A 17,221-nucleotide genomic window follows, 5' to 3' on the forward strand; every position below is an offset into this window, starting at 1 on the left:
CTTTGACCCTAAAGAATCCACGAGGCTGCAGTTGGCTTATCACTGTCACTCACCACCTTAGAATGACTTCCTCCAAACACCCTGGGTGCACCCCAGTTTACTTAGGCCTGCTGGAAGCCTCCTATCCGGAGGAGCCCTGTTTTGCCCTGAAAGGGTTGGACGTGTCAGCATCTTATTTGTCGTTGCTCTCCAAGTCCCCCTTTTCATCTTTGGATTAGAACCCAGTGTATCATGTCTTATTGAGTTGCCATCTATGCTGTCAGCCGGCGAAGCCCATTTTCTTTCTTCACGAGCTTTAGGGAAGCTTGTCGCACCTGTCCTGTGGCACCATCTGTAGAACCCGGTTTCTGTGAGAGAATAAGTGGCAGCTGACTGAGGAATCGCTGTGTTGGTGATGGTTCCGACAGCTCCCGCCCTCTGCTCCCGCTGCGCTGTGAACCATCTCCAAGGCCCCGGAGACAGGCTCTCCTCTACCCATCTGGTGTGGCCGCAGAGTTTGTAGTTGGGGTCGAGCATTTTTGGGAGTTTGTCTCTTGGCCTCCTTGACACGTCTTACCAGCTCCTCTCTCCCTGTTGTCTGTCCCTTCAGTGTCCTTCTCATTGTCTCTTCTTGTTCCTTCCGGATACTCAATGCATTTATTCATTAAAAAAAAATATTTAGTTGTTGTTCAGTTGCTCAGTCATGTCCAACTCTTTGCAACCCCGCGGACTGCAGCACACCAGGCTTCTCTGTCCTTCACCGTCTCTCAGAGTTTGCTCAAACCCATATCTGTTGAGTTGATGATGCCATCCAGCCGTCTCATCCTTTGCTACCCCCTTCTTCTCCTGCCCTCAGCCTTTCCCAGCATCAGAGTCTTTTCCAGTGAGTCGGCTCTTTGCATCAGGTGGCCAAAGTTTTGGAGCTTGAGCTTCAGCTTCAGCATCAGTCCTTCCAAAGAATATTTGGGATTGATTTCCTTTAGGATGGATTGATTTGATCTCCTTGCTATCCAAGGGACTCTCAAGAGTCTTCTCCAGCACCACAGTGTGAAAATATCAATTCTTCAGCACTCAGGCTTCTTTATGGTCCAGCTCTCAAATCCATACATGACTACTGGAAAACCATAGCTTTGACTAGACAAACCTTTGTCAGCAAAGTGATGTCTCTGCGTTTTAATACACTGTCTAGGTTTGTCATAGCTTTTCTTCCCAGAAGCAAGTGTCTTTTGGTTTTGTGGAAATATTTATTTTTATTTATTTGTCTGTGCTGGGTCTTCATTGTGGCATGCAGGATCTTTAGTTGTGGCATGTGGGGTCTAATTCCCTCACCTGGAATTGAACCCAGGCCACCTGCATTGGGAGCGCAGAGTCCTAGCCACCAGACCACCAGGGAGGTCCCCATTTATTCATTTATAGAAAGAAGAACCTCTCGTGCCTCTTTCGTGTGCCAGGCCCTGCTCCAGGCACTGGGGATGTGGTGGTGAACCCACTGGGCAAAGGCCCTGCCATAGATGCTCTTGTGTTGATGGTGGCGGCAAAGAGTAACTAACCAAGGACCTAAATCATAGTTGAAGAAGGTTCGCTGCAGAGACAGAGGACAAGGTCCACTGCAGGTCTCGAAGCGGCTCCTTTAGGCCCAGAAACTGATGCTAAATTTTGGAAGATGAGCAGGGATTCACTAGGCCATGGGTGCCGGGAGAGAGCACCCTCTGGACAGCAGGGGTACAGGCCGGGAGGCAGGGCACAGGGCCCGTGGGAGGACCCGGAGGCCGGGGTGGCCTGAGGACAGGTACGGGGTGTATCTTCAGGGGCCCTGGAGCAGATGGCCCAGGGCCTTCAAACACCCTGAAGTTGTGGATTTTAATCCACTAGACAGTTTTGAGCCAGGAAGCAGCCTGATCTGATTTCCATTCCAGTTCACTCGAGGGAAAGGATCAGGTAAAAGGAGCAGCAGGTCAGTTCCTGCAGTGACCCAAGCAGGAGATGCTGGTGACTACGGATGCCCGAGGCCGCTCCCCCTGGACTGCAGGCTTCACGCGTGGAAACTCAAACCAGATGTATGCTTTCTCTTTCCCAGCCTGTTATTGTTCTTGACTCCTTGGTCTTCATCACTTGTTCTGCTTTTCCCATAATCACCCTGATTTGAAAATTCAGGGCCATTTGTGAGCCTCTCCTCTGGGCCATCGCAGCCTCAGTCCGGACCAGAGCCCCAGGGGCAGCCTCTCAGGCCCTCGTGGCCTCCCAGCTCAGATCCTGGCTGAGTGTCGGTGGCATGGCTTCTTCCTCAGCTACCACTCAGCCCATTTTCTACTCTTTCCTCAAAATATGCAGTCCTCCCCCTCGTCTTCAGGGTGAGCCCGGGCTTGGGAGGGCCAGAAACTGTCCTGCCACTGCTTCCCATCAGTCCGTCTGCTTCCTCCATTTCCATTATTTTTTAAGGAAAGATATTGCACAATATAAACCTTTTCCCCAGCCAAGAAGTAGTGGGATTCCTGCCCAAGTGGAGGCTTTGGTCAACCTGAAGGTGTTTTTGGAGGGAGAAATGAATGAAAAAAAGTGTTCTTCTGGTTCTGGCAAGATGAACTGAGATAATAGTCACACATACATACATACATACACACACACACCCACCCTTACTACAAGCATCTTGAAATGCTAGATGAACTATTACACCACCCCCTTGAGTGTTAATGGATGTCTGCGTTTATTAATACAAGGAAGAAAGGAAATCCACAGATGAAAGAAGTGGAGAGAGAACCAGAACCCAGCCCCTGAGGTCATTGTCAGCCTCAGTGACACAGAGCAGGGTCCGCAGATGCCGTAAAAGGCCAGACAGTAAACGCGTTAGGCTTTGCATACCCCAGACAATGTGTCACATCTCCTGTTTCTTTTTTGACAACCCTTTCAAAATATGAAAACCACTCTTAGCTCATGGGTTGTACAAAAACAGGCCAGAAGCCAGATATGGCCCGTGGGCCACAGTTTGCTGACCCCTGACGTAGAGTCTTGGTTTTTATGAAGACAGGAGAAAAAAAATCGTAGGTCCTCAAGAGGAGGTGCTCTCCTCTTGGTTCATTCTCCTCTTGGTTCATTGGACAAAGATGGCATGTTAGAAAAAGTGCACCCGCTGTCGCAGGGAGGTGACAGGGAAACTTGCCATGAACTTTTTATTTCTTCCTCAGTATTTAAAACCATGAGCAAGCTGGGCTTACCTGGGTTGGGTTTAAAATTTACCCAGCCTGAATTACATCGAACCCTGGGCACCTGTGGATAGAATTCAGGGAGTCCATGAACTTGGATGAGAAATCTACATTCTTATCTTCACAAACCTCTGATTGAGCTTTAGCATTTCTTTTCTTCAATGAAGAAAGTAGGCAGCAAACCATGGCAGGGCTAATCATGCTTGCGATTTGGTCACTCACAGAAATCACAAATGTTTTCACACCAAAATATAGTACATGTATCGTTGTCAGAGGAACCTGGCGGGCTACATTCCATGGGGTCTCATGAGTCGGCCACAACTCAGCAACTAAAACCACCACCACTGTCATTGTCTCAGAATTTTTAAGAAGTGTATTTCGATAAGCTTGTTTCAGTAAAATTGGAAATCTTAAAATCATTTCTAAATAATCACTGGGCCAAAGAAGACATTGTTGATATTTAGAATTTAGAGGGAATTCCCTGGTGGTTCAGTGATTTAAGACTCCATGCTTCCACTGCAGGGGACCCCGGTTTGATCTCTGCCGAGAACTAAGATCTCACATGCCCACAGGGCAGCAAGTAAATAAACAATAGAATTTAGAAACTAGCAACATTGAAATTATTTTATACCAAACTTGTAGGTTTAGAGTGGTACTGCTTAGAGAAAAGTGGAAAATGAATTACCTTTCAAGTAAAGAAGTTCAAGAAAAAAAAAAAACGACAAACTAAATCCAAAGAAAGGCTGAGTTGTAGGATTAATAAAAGTAAATGGAGAAATTAATAAATGAGAAGTGATCGGCAAAGTCAAACTTGTTCTCCGCAAAGGTTCATAAAAAGGCTCATTTGTGGGAAGTTTGGGGGAAGAAAGTGCACAAGCAGGTGGTGTGAGAAATAAAAAGGACTGAGCCACGGTGTAGTCCTAAAATTATAGGAGAATCTAAGGAATAGCCTTACGCCAGTAATTTTGGATGCTCAAGAAAAACTGGGCAATTTCCCCCCAAAATATAATTTAACAACACCAATTCAAGAAGAAAGCAGAATTGCCCACGTGAGGAGCTGTCCAAGTGTGGCATGAGTGTTGAAAACACATTGAGCAGCTATTCATTCGTTCCTGAGCTCAGCAGTTGTGTATGGAAATAAATGGCAGTAAATAAAATAATCAGAACTCCACACAGTATGTCCATTTTGCCCAATGGGACTTGCCACAATGATGGAGATGTCTGCCCTGTATTGTCTTTGTCCAGTGAAGTAGCCATCGGCCACATGTGGCTCTTTAGCTCCTGAAGCCAGATGTGGCCAGTGGTTATTCTAGCTAATAAGATCAAGAATGTGCTAGTGGCTTCTTCGAGAGAATAAGTTGCTAAACCCTTTGGACCCTGACCTTGGCCAACACAGCTCCTCAGCCTGCGGCGGGCAGTCCTGGTGGGCCAGACGGCCACGTGACCCCCGACTCCCCAATAGTTTGTAGAGCATTTTCTCATGCTTGATCTCATCTGCTCCTCACTCCCCTCTCGGAGCCTCAGTAGCTCAGGGATCCTTCATTTCTCAGAGCTTGCTCTGTCACAGCTGTGCCGTGTCTCTGGCATGCCACCACCATGCTGGCCTCCAGGGCGAAGGCAGCACCTATTACCCACCAGAGAAGTCGGCGAGGAAGGTGGTGAGGGCGTCGGGTAAACGGGCTGAGTCCTCCTGGCCCCTCGCTCTTCATCTGCTTTGAAGGAATGGGCAGTGGTAGGTCCAGATGTGTGAACCAAGGGAGATGGGGTGGCCTTGGCTGGACACAGGGAGCAGACTGGCAGGGAGTACATTGTGGTCCCCAGCCAAAAAGTTAAAGTAAAACTAGAGAATATTAATAGTAAAAAAAAAAAAAAGTAAAGCAGAGGTCCGTCTCTTAGAATTCTTTCCAGATGGAAGACATAAGTTTCTTCGACCCAAGAAGAAAAGGCCAAGCTGTGTGGATGGGGACAAAATGGATTCTAGAATCAGTATTTCTTTGTGAACTCTAAAGCCCTTTGCTTTATCACACCGTCATTAATGAGGACACAAAGCATGGCTAAGTTGCACACAAAAGCCAGAGCAAGGGGGGCTGAACGGGGAGGCCCTATGAGGTCAGGAGCATGGGCGCTTTGCCGGCACAACTCTTCAAGTAGTGAGATGGCAACCGTTTGGGGTCCCTGGAGTGCCTCCCTCCTGCCTGTGAGGCCAGAGGCTGCTGACACCCCTGACACACACTGGGGCTCCCTGGAGAACTGCCCCGCTGTCTCAGAAGATACTTCACAGGAGAGGCGATGTTCTGCTGGTAGAAAGCATTACAGGGGATCTTGTATGCTTCTGTTTTTCAGGGATGATAATGGTGATTTTACTGCTGCTCGTGGCCATCGTGGTGGTTGCAGTCTGGCCGACCAACTAGTGGCCATCCAGGGACCACCAACCGGGACACCTGCCAGTGATGGAGGAAAGCCAGCATCCTCTTGGTACCCGAAAGCCGCTCTCAATAAATTCCCCCAAAGTTCTCACCTTGCTGTGCGTTGCTTCAGCAAAAACAAACCGGGTGGTGCCTCTGCTGAGGTATCGAGCAGGATGGCTCTTTGGGGTTCTGCCTTGGTCATTGGGGCGCCCGCCCGAGGTCCCTCAGCGGTCATTGCCCCTTGGCTGCCAGTGGATTCCGGCCACCCCTGCAGTGTCCCGGGCCACCTGTGGGATGATGCTGAATTCCAACTGAATTCTTGGCGTTTGTGACCTGGAGTGTCTGGTCTGATCCGGGCAGTCACATGCCCACGTAGGAGACCAGCGAGCAGCCAAGGCCACATGTGTCTTGGAGGGAGGAAGGCGCTGTGATGCAGGTAGGGCTCTGTGTAACTGCCCCCCTTCCCCCCCAAGCTTGCCACTCCTAGTGGTGAAGTATCTCTGGACTCTACTTTGGGAACTACTTTTGGACCTGGAAGCATGTGCTTTTTTCTTCCCTTGACGTAGTAAACCACTTTTCCAAAGCTGATGCATCTCTATCAGCAGCGGAATCAAATCTGATGAACCAGGCGGGGAGATGGGAACAATCAGGCAGGAAAGTACCATGTGGAGTTCAAAGAAAGGTGCGATTCTGCAGGCAGAACAGGGCCTTTCTCTGGCTTCTAAACTGGCCCTGACCTGATGCAAAGAGTCGACCCATTGGAAAAGACCCTGATGTTGGGAAAGATTGAGAGCAGGAGGAAAAGGGGGTGACAGAGGATGAGATGTTTGGATGGCATCACTGACTCAATGGACGTGAGTTTGAGAAAATTCAGGGAGATAGTGAAGGACAGAGAAGCCTGGCGTGCTGCAGTCCTAGGGGTTGCAAAGAGTCGGACACAACTTAGCAATTGAACAACAGCAAATCAGCTGTGACAGTCTTGCGTGTGTATGAGTGTGCATTGCACGCATTGCACACATGTATGCATGTGTGATGATGAGGGCAGACAGATGGGCTAGACCTTGAGTGGGGTGCCAGGCCCTCAAAGGTGGCGGTGGATCCGGGTGGGAAGGGGCGGAGGGCCAAGCTTCGTGCCCTCCTCCTTGGCCGTCAGAAGGCAGGCCGGGCTGCCAGGCCTTGCTTTGCCATCCATGGCTCAAGGAGAAAGAATTGGGGTTGGTGATAGAAAAATTAGGGTGGTTTCCAAGCACAAAATTTCACTGGAAGAGGCGAGATTGGGTGTGTGGGAGGGGAATTTTGGGGTGGGAGAGTCTCCTGGGGATTCCCTAGAGACTACAAGATGGGCTTGGGAGGGCTGTGTGCCCCTGGCACATCTCCTGGGACCCCGAGACCTGAAATGGCAGTGAGCAGGGAAGACCTGGGTCCAGACCGTGGGCCTCTGTCAGGGGAGCCCTGGCTCCGAGCTTGGTTTCTTCTAAGTCACTGCAAAGGGTAGGTGACCTTCTTTCTGACAGCTCTCCCCTCAAGGGGCTGGGTCACTTCCAGGCCACCTGGGCAGTCCCACTTCCACCTGCTGTGTGTGTGATGGTGACACACGGCGTTCTCCCGGGAGGCGGTCTAGCCCTGGGCCTGGCCTGCCCAGGTCGTACCTGGTCGTAACTCGGCTCCGTGTTAGCCAGGACAGTGTTGCAGTCACAACCCCCCAAATCCCAACGACCTAGATCCATCCCAGTGTCAGGGCCTTCCCGCTGCTGCTCGTCCATGCAGGTCAGCTGGGGGCCCAGACCTATGCACAGGGGACAGCCCCATGGCTCTGGCAGAAGAAAGGGGACTCTGGACACCCTCGCGCCAGCCGTGGAACGCTCTGCCCAGGAGGGAAGCCGTCAGCTCTGCTCACAGCTCACTGGCTGGACTGTCACCTGCCCTGCTCAATGAGGGGACCAGGAAGTGCCCAGAAGACTGAGAACCTGAACTGGTCAGTGACGGCCCCAGTGACCAGCACACTGCTTGTTAGCTGTGTGACCACGGGCCAGGTGCCCTGCCTGGGCCTGCGTTTCCTCCTCTAGGAAATGGAGAGAAGACGGTCTCCTGCCTCCAGGACTGCCATGAGGACCAGGTGAGTCAGCCTGTGTCGGCACAGAGCAGCCAGAGCGGCTCAGCATAGTCTACACCCACTGGGCCAGGCGGTCACCGTGTCCAGGACTCAGGCCTCCTCTCCAACGCAGTGCCAGCTGTCGTGAGGATGTGAGAGAGCTGGGGCACAGCAGCGGTGCCCGCTGACCTCCTGGGTGGCCAGCCTGTGCGGACCTGGTGAGGCCCTGGAAGCCGTGTTCAGACCGGGGACCAGAGGGTGGGGAGCAGGGCAGCCGTGAGCGGGAGCCCCACTGTAGGGATCAGGTCAGGGTAGCAGAGGACAGGACATGGAGGTGCGCTTGTGTCAAGGCCAAGACACCAGCAGAGGGGCCAGGCTAGACAGTGTGGGCGTGGGGCGGTTTGGACCTTAAGGCACTCTGGAGGCATTTTCCCTGTGGGCAGGGGACGGGACAATTGCCAATGGATGCCCCAATGGAAGAGCAAGAATCCACCCATCTTGTCATGCAAAACCCCAAATCTGTATAAACAACGTCTTCTTGGAGTCCCCCCACTTCCGGGCTCATGGGAGGTGGCACTGAAGGCCTGTTTGGCTTTCTCACCTCCTCGTGACTTGCTCAGCATGGAGCCCCGGCAACTCGTAAGGCAGCTTTGAGCCAGAGCCCCGGCGGCCTCAGCCACATGGGGAAGGCCTTTCCGAGCCAAATATGGAGCCCAGGTCCTCACGCAGCAGCCTCTGTCCTCCCGGCTGAGCGCGCTCAAGGCCCGGCCCGCGCACTGCTGTCATGGGACCAGTGGCTTCACTTCTCTGAACCCAGGGACAGGGCGGGCGGAAGAAGCTAGTTGGTCGAGACTGTGGGATCCGTCATCCAGGCCTGGAGCAGTGCCAGGCTGGGAGGCTCCCCTGTACCCCAGCTTCCTCGGGGTGGGCTTCTCACAGGAGACACCTGGCCCATTCTGAACGGAAGGATGGCCTGAAACTGGCAAGTTCAAGTGGCTGAGCGGAGCCTCTCAGGGTCTGCTGCATCACGGCACATGGTGCAGTCACGTGGCCTTTTCCAGCTGGGTTTGGCCAGACCTGGTTTCCCATCCCCCACACCCCACAGAAGCATTAGGACCAGAGTCCCAGGGTGGCTCAAAAGCTCTGGACAGGTGGCGTGAACAGCCACAACTCTAAGCATAGAAAGCAGCGAGACCCCATCACCTTGGGTGCATTTTCAATGAAAGTAACTTTATTAAAACAACATCATAAGTATTGTTGAACTGATTATTTACTAATCATAAGCATTTAAAGTCTCTTGTTGTTATTTAGTCACTCAGTTGTATCCGATTCTTTGTGATCCCATGGACTGTAGTCCACCAGGCTCCTTTGTCCATGGAATTCTTGAGGCAAGGTGTACCATGTCAAGGAATCCGGGTACCTGGTTACAACTGGTGCTTTTGTTCTGTTGAAGCCTCGTGATTATCAACAACTGTAACTAAAGCTTAGTTTTCAGTAGCCCCAGGACACCTGCTCCTGGCAAAGCCCTGAACCCTCCTTCCACCAGGCTCCTGCAGGACTCCAGACCGTCCTTCTGCTAGTGTTGGGTTCTCTCCTGACCCGTCCGTCCTCTGAGAACTGCCGGCTGGCCTGTGGCTGGTACTCCCTGCCTCTTGGCATAGACTCGTTCAAGGTCATCTTTTATCTAGCTGGGTTTTCTAACCTAGCCCTGCTGAAGGTAAGTGTGGTTTTCCCCACCTTTTTTTTGAAAAGTGGGCCAAGGCTCCTCTTTCCTTCATTGCTTCTTATGGCCTCAGAGTTCCCCCCAACTGCCTGCAGTAACAGAAGGCATCTGCATCTTTGCAGACCAGACTTGCTGGCCTGTAGTCTCCACTTTTTTTTTTCCCAAACACTGACAGACTTTATTGTGGTGGGGGTTCCCACCTGTGATCCCACCCCCTTAAGTAAAAAAGTGCATAGAAAGAAGGAATTTAGAAACTTTTGTACAATATCTACATCCTGGGCCCCCAGGGCAAGAAGGGGGCGATTGCTGGGTGGGTTGGAGGGCTGGAGGCAGGGCCCTCGCCCCCTGCATGCCCACATCCACCCTGACATGAGGGTGGGGGTGAGATGCTCGGGTCGAGTCTCCACTTTGATACAGTTTTTGGGTGGATTAATTCATTGCTGTATTTCTCACATGAGCTGTCTGTCCTTTCACACCTATGTTTTCTTGGTGTATTTCTTATACATCTTTATTTAGTCTTAACATGGACAGAGCTGTGTTCAACAGAGTCTGAAACCCAGGTGTGTCTCTACCTTGAGCGGGCGGCCCCCATCCACGGTGCTGTCTCAGGCCCTGGCAGGTGGAGGCGTGGGGGAGGCCTTTAGAAATGTGGGCACCTCCTTGGCCAGACCCTGGGGAGCTCCCACCCAGCAGGGTCTGGGCTTCTGACTGAACTCTGCTGGCCCCCAAGTCCCTGATGGGAATTTGTTTCCTTGTGCCTCAGCATTCCAGTCTCTAAAATGGACTTCTCCAACCACCCTGGGTCAGTGCTCCATAGGGAGCCGGCTGATTTCCTGCACTGAGTTTGGCAGATGTCTAAAATCCGGCAAATGGTCCAGCTGGGTCTGAACTGGCTTTGATGGGGCCCAAAGCTGCAGAAAAGCCTCGTTTTCCCCTTGGCCTGTCTGGCCCCTTGGGACCTGTATCCCATCTCTGCCACGGGCTGTCAGTGCTCCCCTGTGATGGGGCTTACACTGGGGACCACCCCTACATCCACCTGCGCTGGCTTTGACCCCTGGTTCTGAGAGCACAGCTCCCGTGCCTACAGCCCTTGAGGAGGCAGGACGGGCCTTATTCCTTCCTGCATGTGTGCTAAGTTGCTTCAGACCCCATGGACTGCAGCCCTCCACGCTCCTCTGTCCATGGGATTCTCTAGTCAAGAGTACCGGAGTGGGTTGCCATGCCCTCCTCCAGGGGATAGTCCCAACCCAGGGACTGAACCCGTGTCTCAGTCTCCTGCATTGGCAGGAGGGTCTTTACCACTGGTGCACCCTGGGAAGCCCTTAGTCCTTCCTGAGCAGCAGCTCATGGCTTCCCGGCCTGATCATGCAGTGGGAAGGGCCTTCCGTGCCACACAGGGGAAGGATGAATCTGTGTCGTTGAGACTTGTCTTCGAAACAGCTGGATGCAGAAATTATAGCTTCCTGGTGACGATCGGTTCCACTTTGCATGGCAACACAACATGTTCCTAATGACTGAATTGCTTATTTAATAGAGAAATCACAACCATTCGGAAGTTTAAATATAGTCTCCCAGAAACCCAGTGAGCTCAGTTCCGGTGGCACTGGCCCCGGCCCCATGCCTGCACCTCACGAAGTGTTAGCGACATGACGGCTTGAGAACATTCTCCAGTGTCACTGACCCTGCTGTCTTTGCCAGTGAGTCTCCCCTCTACTCAAGTAGAAGAAACTGGTTACATGAAGGGCAATAACTCTACTTGCAGGTTCTGAGTCAGATGGGGAAGAGCAAAGGCAGGCTCTGGCTTATCCTCGGGGCCCCCAGTCTCCAGGATCTAATGCCTGACGATCTTGAGCTGGAGCTGATGTAATAATAAAGTGCACAATAGATGTAATGCACTTGAATCCCCCTGAAACCATCCACCGTCTCCCCAGTCTGTAGAGAAACTGTCTTCCATGAAACCAGTCCCTGGTGCCAAAAAGTTTGGGCACCATTGCTCCAGAGCATCACGGGGCCTTGGTCTCAGGTTTGTCTTGCTGGGAGTTCTTAGACCAGAAGCCATATTCCTTAAATGGCCTCAAGACTCACCAGCCTCTCACCGAGCAGGCTGACCACCCCTAGCTCAGGCCACCAATAAAGACTGGGAGACAGAGAACAGTGTACAAGAGTTTATTTAATTGATATCTGAATTTAGTTCTATCATGTGGGGCCCACGTTACAAGTTCCATCTGGGTCCATTACAACTCTAAACAAAAAAAAAAAAAGAAAAAACTTAAAAAATCCACAACTTTTTCCATGTCATTAAATATATTCATATATAATAACCATAATATATTAGTATGCATTGGAAAGGAACACTGACCCAAACAATATGTCATGGTCACAACTAAACATTTACAATTCTGAGTGAACAGAACTCCGGAACGCAGTGGGGAGTGGGGAGGTGCAGAGGGGAGGGGGAGCCACGTCCAAGGACGCGGGGAGCAGGACTGGCTTGATTCTGACAGGGGCGAGGCCCTACAAGTACACACTTCGATACCCTTAGGGTACGACTTGGCTATGGCCATGAACCGTGGCCCAGTAACCCTATCCATGGGTCTAGTTCATCTACTCTGCAGTCTTCCTTTGCGCAGTGAGACCCAAACATTTTTCAGTTGCCTAAAGGGACCATCTCCTGACCCCGAGGGGTCTCTCCTTGATTTCAGTCTCCAGCCTGGGGTTAACCCAAGACAGGCTGTACCCATTTCCTGCGGTTACTCTGGGGGCAGAGTGCTAGGTGGGTACCAGAGGCCTGGGGGCAGCTCCCAGCCCCCCCAGCTTGGACTGCAGGGGTTCCTCCCACTTACCACCAGGACCTGCCTCACCCTCCTTTGCTCAGGATGGAAGCCAAGCTGCAGGTGAGTCCAGGGGGCAGCCCCCTCATCCTTCTTTCTTCCCTCCACCCCAATCCTTAGCATTACTATGTGTCAGAAAAGCAGGGACCCCACTGTCAGGGGCTCCAGACCCCCCAGCAGGTAAGAAAAAGGACAACTTGGAAATCTCTTTAAAAAAAGAAAGACTAATCTGGTATGTTTTTCTTCAAACACCTACATATCACAACTCTGGTTAATACACTCTTCAAAATCTAGTTCCATTTTACATCCTTTTCTAACTGTACAAACCGGAACCTCAATTCCTATTTCCATTTCCACCCGGGGTGGGTGGGCGTGGGAAGAAGAGGGGTGCTTTCCCAAGGGAGAGGGTCGTCCTGAATTGGTGGCTGGATTCAGAGGAGCGGTGGGCTGGGTTCTGGCTGGGTGGGTAAGGCCACCTGCCAGGACTGAGCTTCCCCCCCGCCCCGAGTTCCTCTCCCCCCTAGCAGACTGGTGGCGCTGACATTCCCCAGAGGCCAGGCTGCTCTTCTCTCGGGGTGCTGAGCCAGAGGGTGAGACTGGCTGAATTTAAAGCAAGATGCATTGCTGCCTGGCGGGCTGCTGGCCATAGAGACCACCAGTGCAAGCCCCCCTCGCGACAGGGGCTGAGACTTGGGCCTGGGGTGGGAGCTGGTGGGGCTGCCATGCCCTCCTGGGCAAAGCAGAGAAGCCAGGCTGGTGCGAACAGAAAGAGGACGACTGCCCACACAGGACAGAGCCTCTTGTAGACTGTGAGGCAACAAAACACCCAAACTACACAGGCGGCGGGGGAGGGCCGACTGCGTGGAGAGGACCCTACACTTCCAGCCTAGGGCTCAGAGTCAGGCAGGACAGCGACCCCTTCCCAGGCCCATTCTGTCCTTCCCCTGCCCCTGGGGGCATCTCTGGAACCCCTCCAGGCAGCCAGACATCCTTGCCTACACCTTAGGACCAGCCACTGCCTGCCTGCCTGGAACCTGGAGTGAGTGTACACCGGCCTCACGCACTGCCTGGCTGTCACCTCTCAAGATATGACTATGCCCATCCCAGCCCCCAGTTCCTGACGTCTGTTCTCCAGGCCAGATGCCATCACCAGGGCCAGCGTCTCAGGGGTGACTCACCCAGAAGCACCCCCTGCAGCCTGCGAGGGAACCAAAGAGGGGTTATAGTACCTGGTGAGGACCCCTGTCTCACGGGGCTGTCATGAAGATAGTGTGAGGTTACGGGGGTAAAGTGCCTGGCACAGAGCAGGTGCTCGGTAAATGGTGGCGGTGGCAATGCGGGAGGAAGCAGAGGAAAGCCAAACCAGGAGGGCCCGAGCTTCATACTTGGTGTGACCCTTCTGAGCAGCCAAACTCCAGCAGGGAAGATGAAACCAATTTCCTGACTGAGAGAGGAGCCAGGCCTCGAATTCAGAGTGCCGGCTAGGGAGGTGGGGGGCCCCTGGGCACAGGTCCTGTGTGAGGCCATCAGACCTGGACGTTTAGGGCTGCCGGCTTGGAGACAGTATCTCTCGGAAGCTTTGGAAAGGGAGCCTGACCCCACTAGGGGGCCCAGGAGGCATCCACAGAGGGGGCCGCCAGAGGGGGTGAGGTGCCACCCAGGCCGTACCAGGATGGTGATGGGAAGCCTCCTCTGTCCGCTCCTTGGGGAGTCAGGAGTGAGGGCCCAGCAGGAAGTGGTCACAGCTTCCCTGGTACCTGGGACCCTAATGGTTCCAGCCCTGCCAGCCTGCGACTTGGGCATTCCCGCGCCTCCCTGAGCCAGCGGAGCGGGTCCCGCTCCAGCCAGCCCACTCCCACCCCCCATCCCCGCCAGGCCCAACTGCCTTAGCAGCCTGCCTTCCAGGCCCTTCCCAGCTGTTGACACTGCTGAGGGGCCTTGTGGGAGCTGATGTCATTACACAAATAGTGTCGCTGCCGTAAGCCCAGCCGTGCCCCCTCCCCCACCCCCTCCCCTGGAAAATGTCATAAAGGGGCTGCTTCCAACTTTCCAGAAAGGAAACTCTCTGGGAGGTTTTGCGTTGGCAATGCCTCCTCCATCAGACAGCTCCGGCGTGAGCAGTGACCGACCACCCGGCGTGGGCTTCTTGGGGGTGTCCCTGGTCCAGAAGCCTGGCCAAGCACCCACCCACCCCAAGCCCGGCCAGCGCAGGCCCAGGAGGGGCGTCACTGCTCTGGCTGCACAGACTGTAACCCCTCCGCACCCCCCACCACCAGGAGGATAGCGGGGGCAGGTGGAGACCACAGACCGCGCGGGAGGGCTGGCTGGACAGGCCACTTCCGCCTCCCCCAGGTGCCCCCAGACCGCTGCAGACAGGAGCCCAAGTTGTCTCAGCCAGGGTTCCTGTGGCAATCCCCCAAGAAGGGTCAGGGGAACCAAACGGGGTTTTCTGTTTGGGGCTGCGGGCCTGGGGGTTCACAGTTCTCCTCCTCACGTGCCCTTCTCTGCCCATCGCTGCGGCCCACCTGCCCCTGCCCCGGCCACCCTCCCGCCCCAGGGAAACGCATCTCTGCTCTGGAGGGAGCCGTGAGGTAGCTAAGTCTGGGTCCTCAATTCTCCGGGGCCTGGTCGCCCAGGGGGCTGGGGGCGGGGCCGCCGAGGGCCCCGGCCCCGCCCCCACCCTCCCCCCAGCTGGGAAAGCCCCCGCGGGCCAAGTCCACGCCGCGGTGGCCGGCCCCGCGCCCAGCCCGCCGGCGCGCCGCTGCCTCCGCGCTAGGCCTTCTTGCACTTGCCCTTCTTCTCGCGCTGCTGGAACTTGCGCAGCCGCCGCGCCCACGTGTCCCGCCACTGGATCACCAGGCTGCTCTTGTCCGCCACGATGCCGCTCTGGTCGGGCGAGTCCTCCGCGTTGCCCAGCAGCAGGTACTTCTTGAGGGGCTTGATTTTGGGGCACTTGCAGGCGATGTCCCGCGAGCGGATCCACAGGTTCTGGTCACCGCGGCGGATGCGGCTGGTCCCCTGCTTGTACACGGAGATGATGTTCACCGTGAACTTCCACCAGTCCCCCGCCTTGTCCGCCTTCAGGATATGGATCTGGACGGCTGCAAGGAAGCACAGGTAGGGCGTGGGCCTCGGCTGCCGCCTGGGCGCCGTGGCTCCTGCCGCCGAGAGGGCCCACGATGGGGCGGCCTGTTTGGTGAAGAAGGAATAGGAGACCCAGTGCTGGGAAGTGACCGCAGGGGGAGCCCCACTGGGGGAATGGGTGTGTGGAGGCAAAGCTGACCCTAGAACCCTGCCTGCTGATACATCTGCCAAGGCCACTGCTCTGAGAAGTCTTACTTCCTGCCTGTGTTGAAGGTGCCACCCAGCCCTGTCTTTGGGGACAATCCCCCTTAGAGTCCAGGAAGACACTATAGGAACTGACCACACCCCACTGAATTCTGGGCAGAAGCCAGCTGTTCAGGCAAGTGCCCTCCATGAGCACAGTGCTGGCCACTGGGGGCGGACCAACGTGGGCAGTACCTCCTGGCCATTTCCAGAGGCCCCACCACCTAACATCAAGCCTCGTGACACCCCCAGCCACACAACCTTGCTCTTAATCTAATCTCAGACTGGGGTCTCAGTGCCCAGGGGCATGCATCCTGAGCAGCCCTTGAAGGCAGCCACAGCACCTCTTCTGGAGTCCAGGGTCCTTGTACTATCCCCGCCCATCCCTGCCAGGGGTCCTCTGGACCCTCCCCAAGCCCCCAGGCCATTTCCCTCCCTTTCAGTTCTCTGCTACTATTTCCCTGAGTACGGGGGCTCTCTAGCTGAGGCAGGTATCAGAATCCCCTCGACAGCTTGTCACACACACATCGCTGGCCTCGCCCCAATTTCTGATTCACCAGGTGTGGAGTGCGGCCCAGCAAGGCACACTTCTGACAAACTCCAGATGGTGCTGATCCAGGGAACATAGTTTGAGAATCAATGCCCCAGTGAATGTCAACCGATGCTATTTCTGCAGGATATAAGGTATGTTATAAGAGAAGAAACATTTTTAAGGGGGGGCGGTTAATAGATTTTGTTCAAACCACTAGATGAAATAGTGGGTTAAAGTCAAAAAGTTTTCTTACTGCGGGACTTTTCAGAGCCTTTAATCTACAAATTGTGTGTGCGGGCACAGCTGTGGTTTTCCCAAACAACTCTGACTGCAGGGCCCTTTGGGTGGTTATCTCAAGTCACCAGAGCCCCCACAGGGCCTATTCTGGGTGTAGGGGACACATACCGTTCCAGGGGCTAAGTGCAGAAGTCTACGCTGTACTAGCGTTCAGCCAAAGGAAACTTGCGCTCCTCCTCCATCCCCACGGTCAGAACCCGGCACCTTCCCCTCCACCCCTGGTCAGGCTGAAGGTTCTCCTAACAGCTGTGTAGACCTGAGCCCTCCTGAGAAAGGGGCTTGTCTCTACAAGTGAAGACACCAAGACAGGGTGGGCTCAGTGGCTCCAGGAGCCACGCAGATGTGCACCCAAGGAGGGACCGACAGTCTCACCTGCCCTCTTAGCTCCGGGCGGTGGGCCCACTCACCATGCTGGCCGGCCTCTCTCATGGTCTCAGGGGGCTAATCCCCGGGCCCTCCCCACGCCCCTTCTGTGCCCACACTTGGCCCAGGACGATGGGAAGGGGCATGGATGGCCAGGCCCTCCGTTGAATCCCACCCTTCTGGGGTGAAGCAAGTGGCGGATTTTCCCATATTTTCATTTCAGCTGTTCCTGGGCATCCTGAACTTTGCACTCCAGTCTGAGGGCTCCAAAGAATGGCTGCCATGGCAACCGTTTCCATGTTTTCGTCACCAAGGGACTCAACACTCAGTGTGAACTCGGAGGAGGGGGTGGGGAGCCCTCCAGCCTGGAGCAGTGGCTGGGCTGTGTGTGTTTGACTGTGCAGACAGAGGTCACCGTGGCAACTGAGTGCCCCTCAGCTAAGCAAAGGAGGGGAGCCGCCCCCAGCAT

General features: G+C 54.3%; 2 protein-coding genes across 5 annotated transcripts in view; one reads left to right on the forward strand and one right to left on the reverse strand.

Moving 5' to 3' along the window:
• The window catches only part of STX8 (syntaxin 8), a 198,109-nt gene extending 192,413 nt beyond the window's left edge, over positions 1-5,696 (forward strand). Inside the window, exon 8 of the mRNA XM_065909227.1 lies at positions 5,523-5,696. Within this exon, the coding sequence (XP_065765299.1) occupies positions 5,523-5,590 (68 nt within the window). The 3' untranslated portion in view covers positions 5,591-5,696. The remainder of the gene's footprint in view (positions 1-5,522) is intronic.
• A 5,858-nt stretch (positions 5,697-11,554) lies between these two features.
• Positions 11,555-17,221, reverse strand: part of NTN1 (netrin 1) — a 207,439-nt gene continuing 201,772 nt past the window's right edge. For all 4 annotated transcript variants that reach the window (XM_065908777.1, XM_065908778.1, XM_065908779.1 and 1 more), the window contains one exon: positions 11,555-15,334. In XM_065908777.1, the coding sequence (XP_065764849.1) occupies positions 15,006-15,334 (329 nt within the window). In that variant the 3' untranslated portion in view covers positions 11,555-15,005. The remainder of the gene's footprint in view (positions 15,335-17,221) is intronic.

This window comes from Muntiacus reevesi, chromosome 18 (assembly GCF_963930625.1).
Source record: "Muntiacus reevesi chromosome 18, mMunRee1.1, whole genome shotgun sequence".
NCBI classification, from domain to species: domain Eukaryota; kingdom Metazoa; phylum Chordata; class Mammalia; order Artiodactyla; family Cervidae; genus Muntiacus; species Muntiacus reevesi.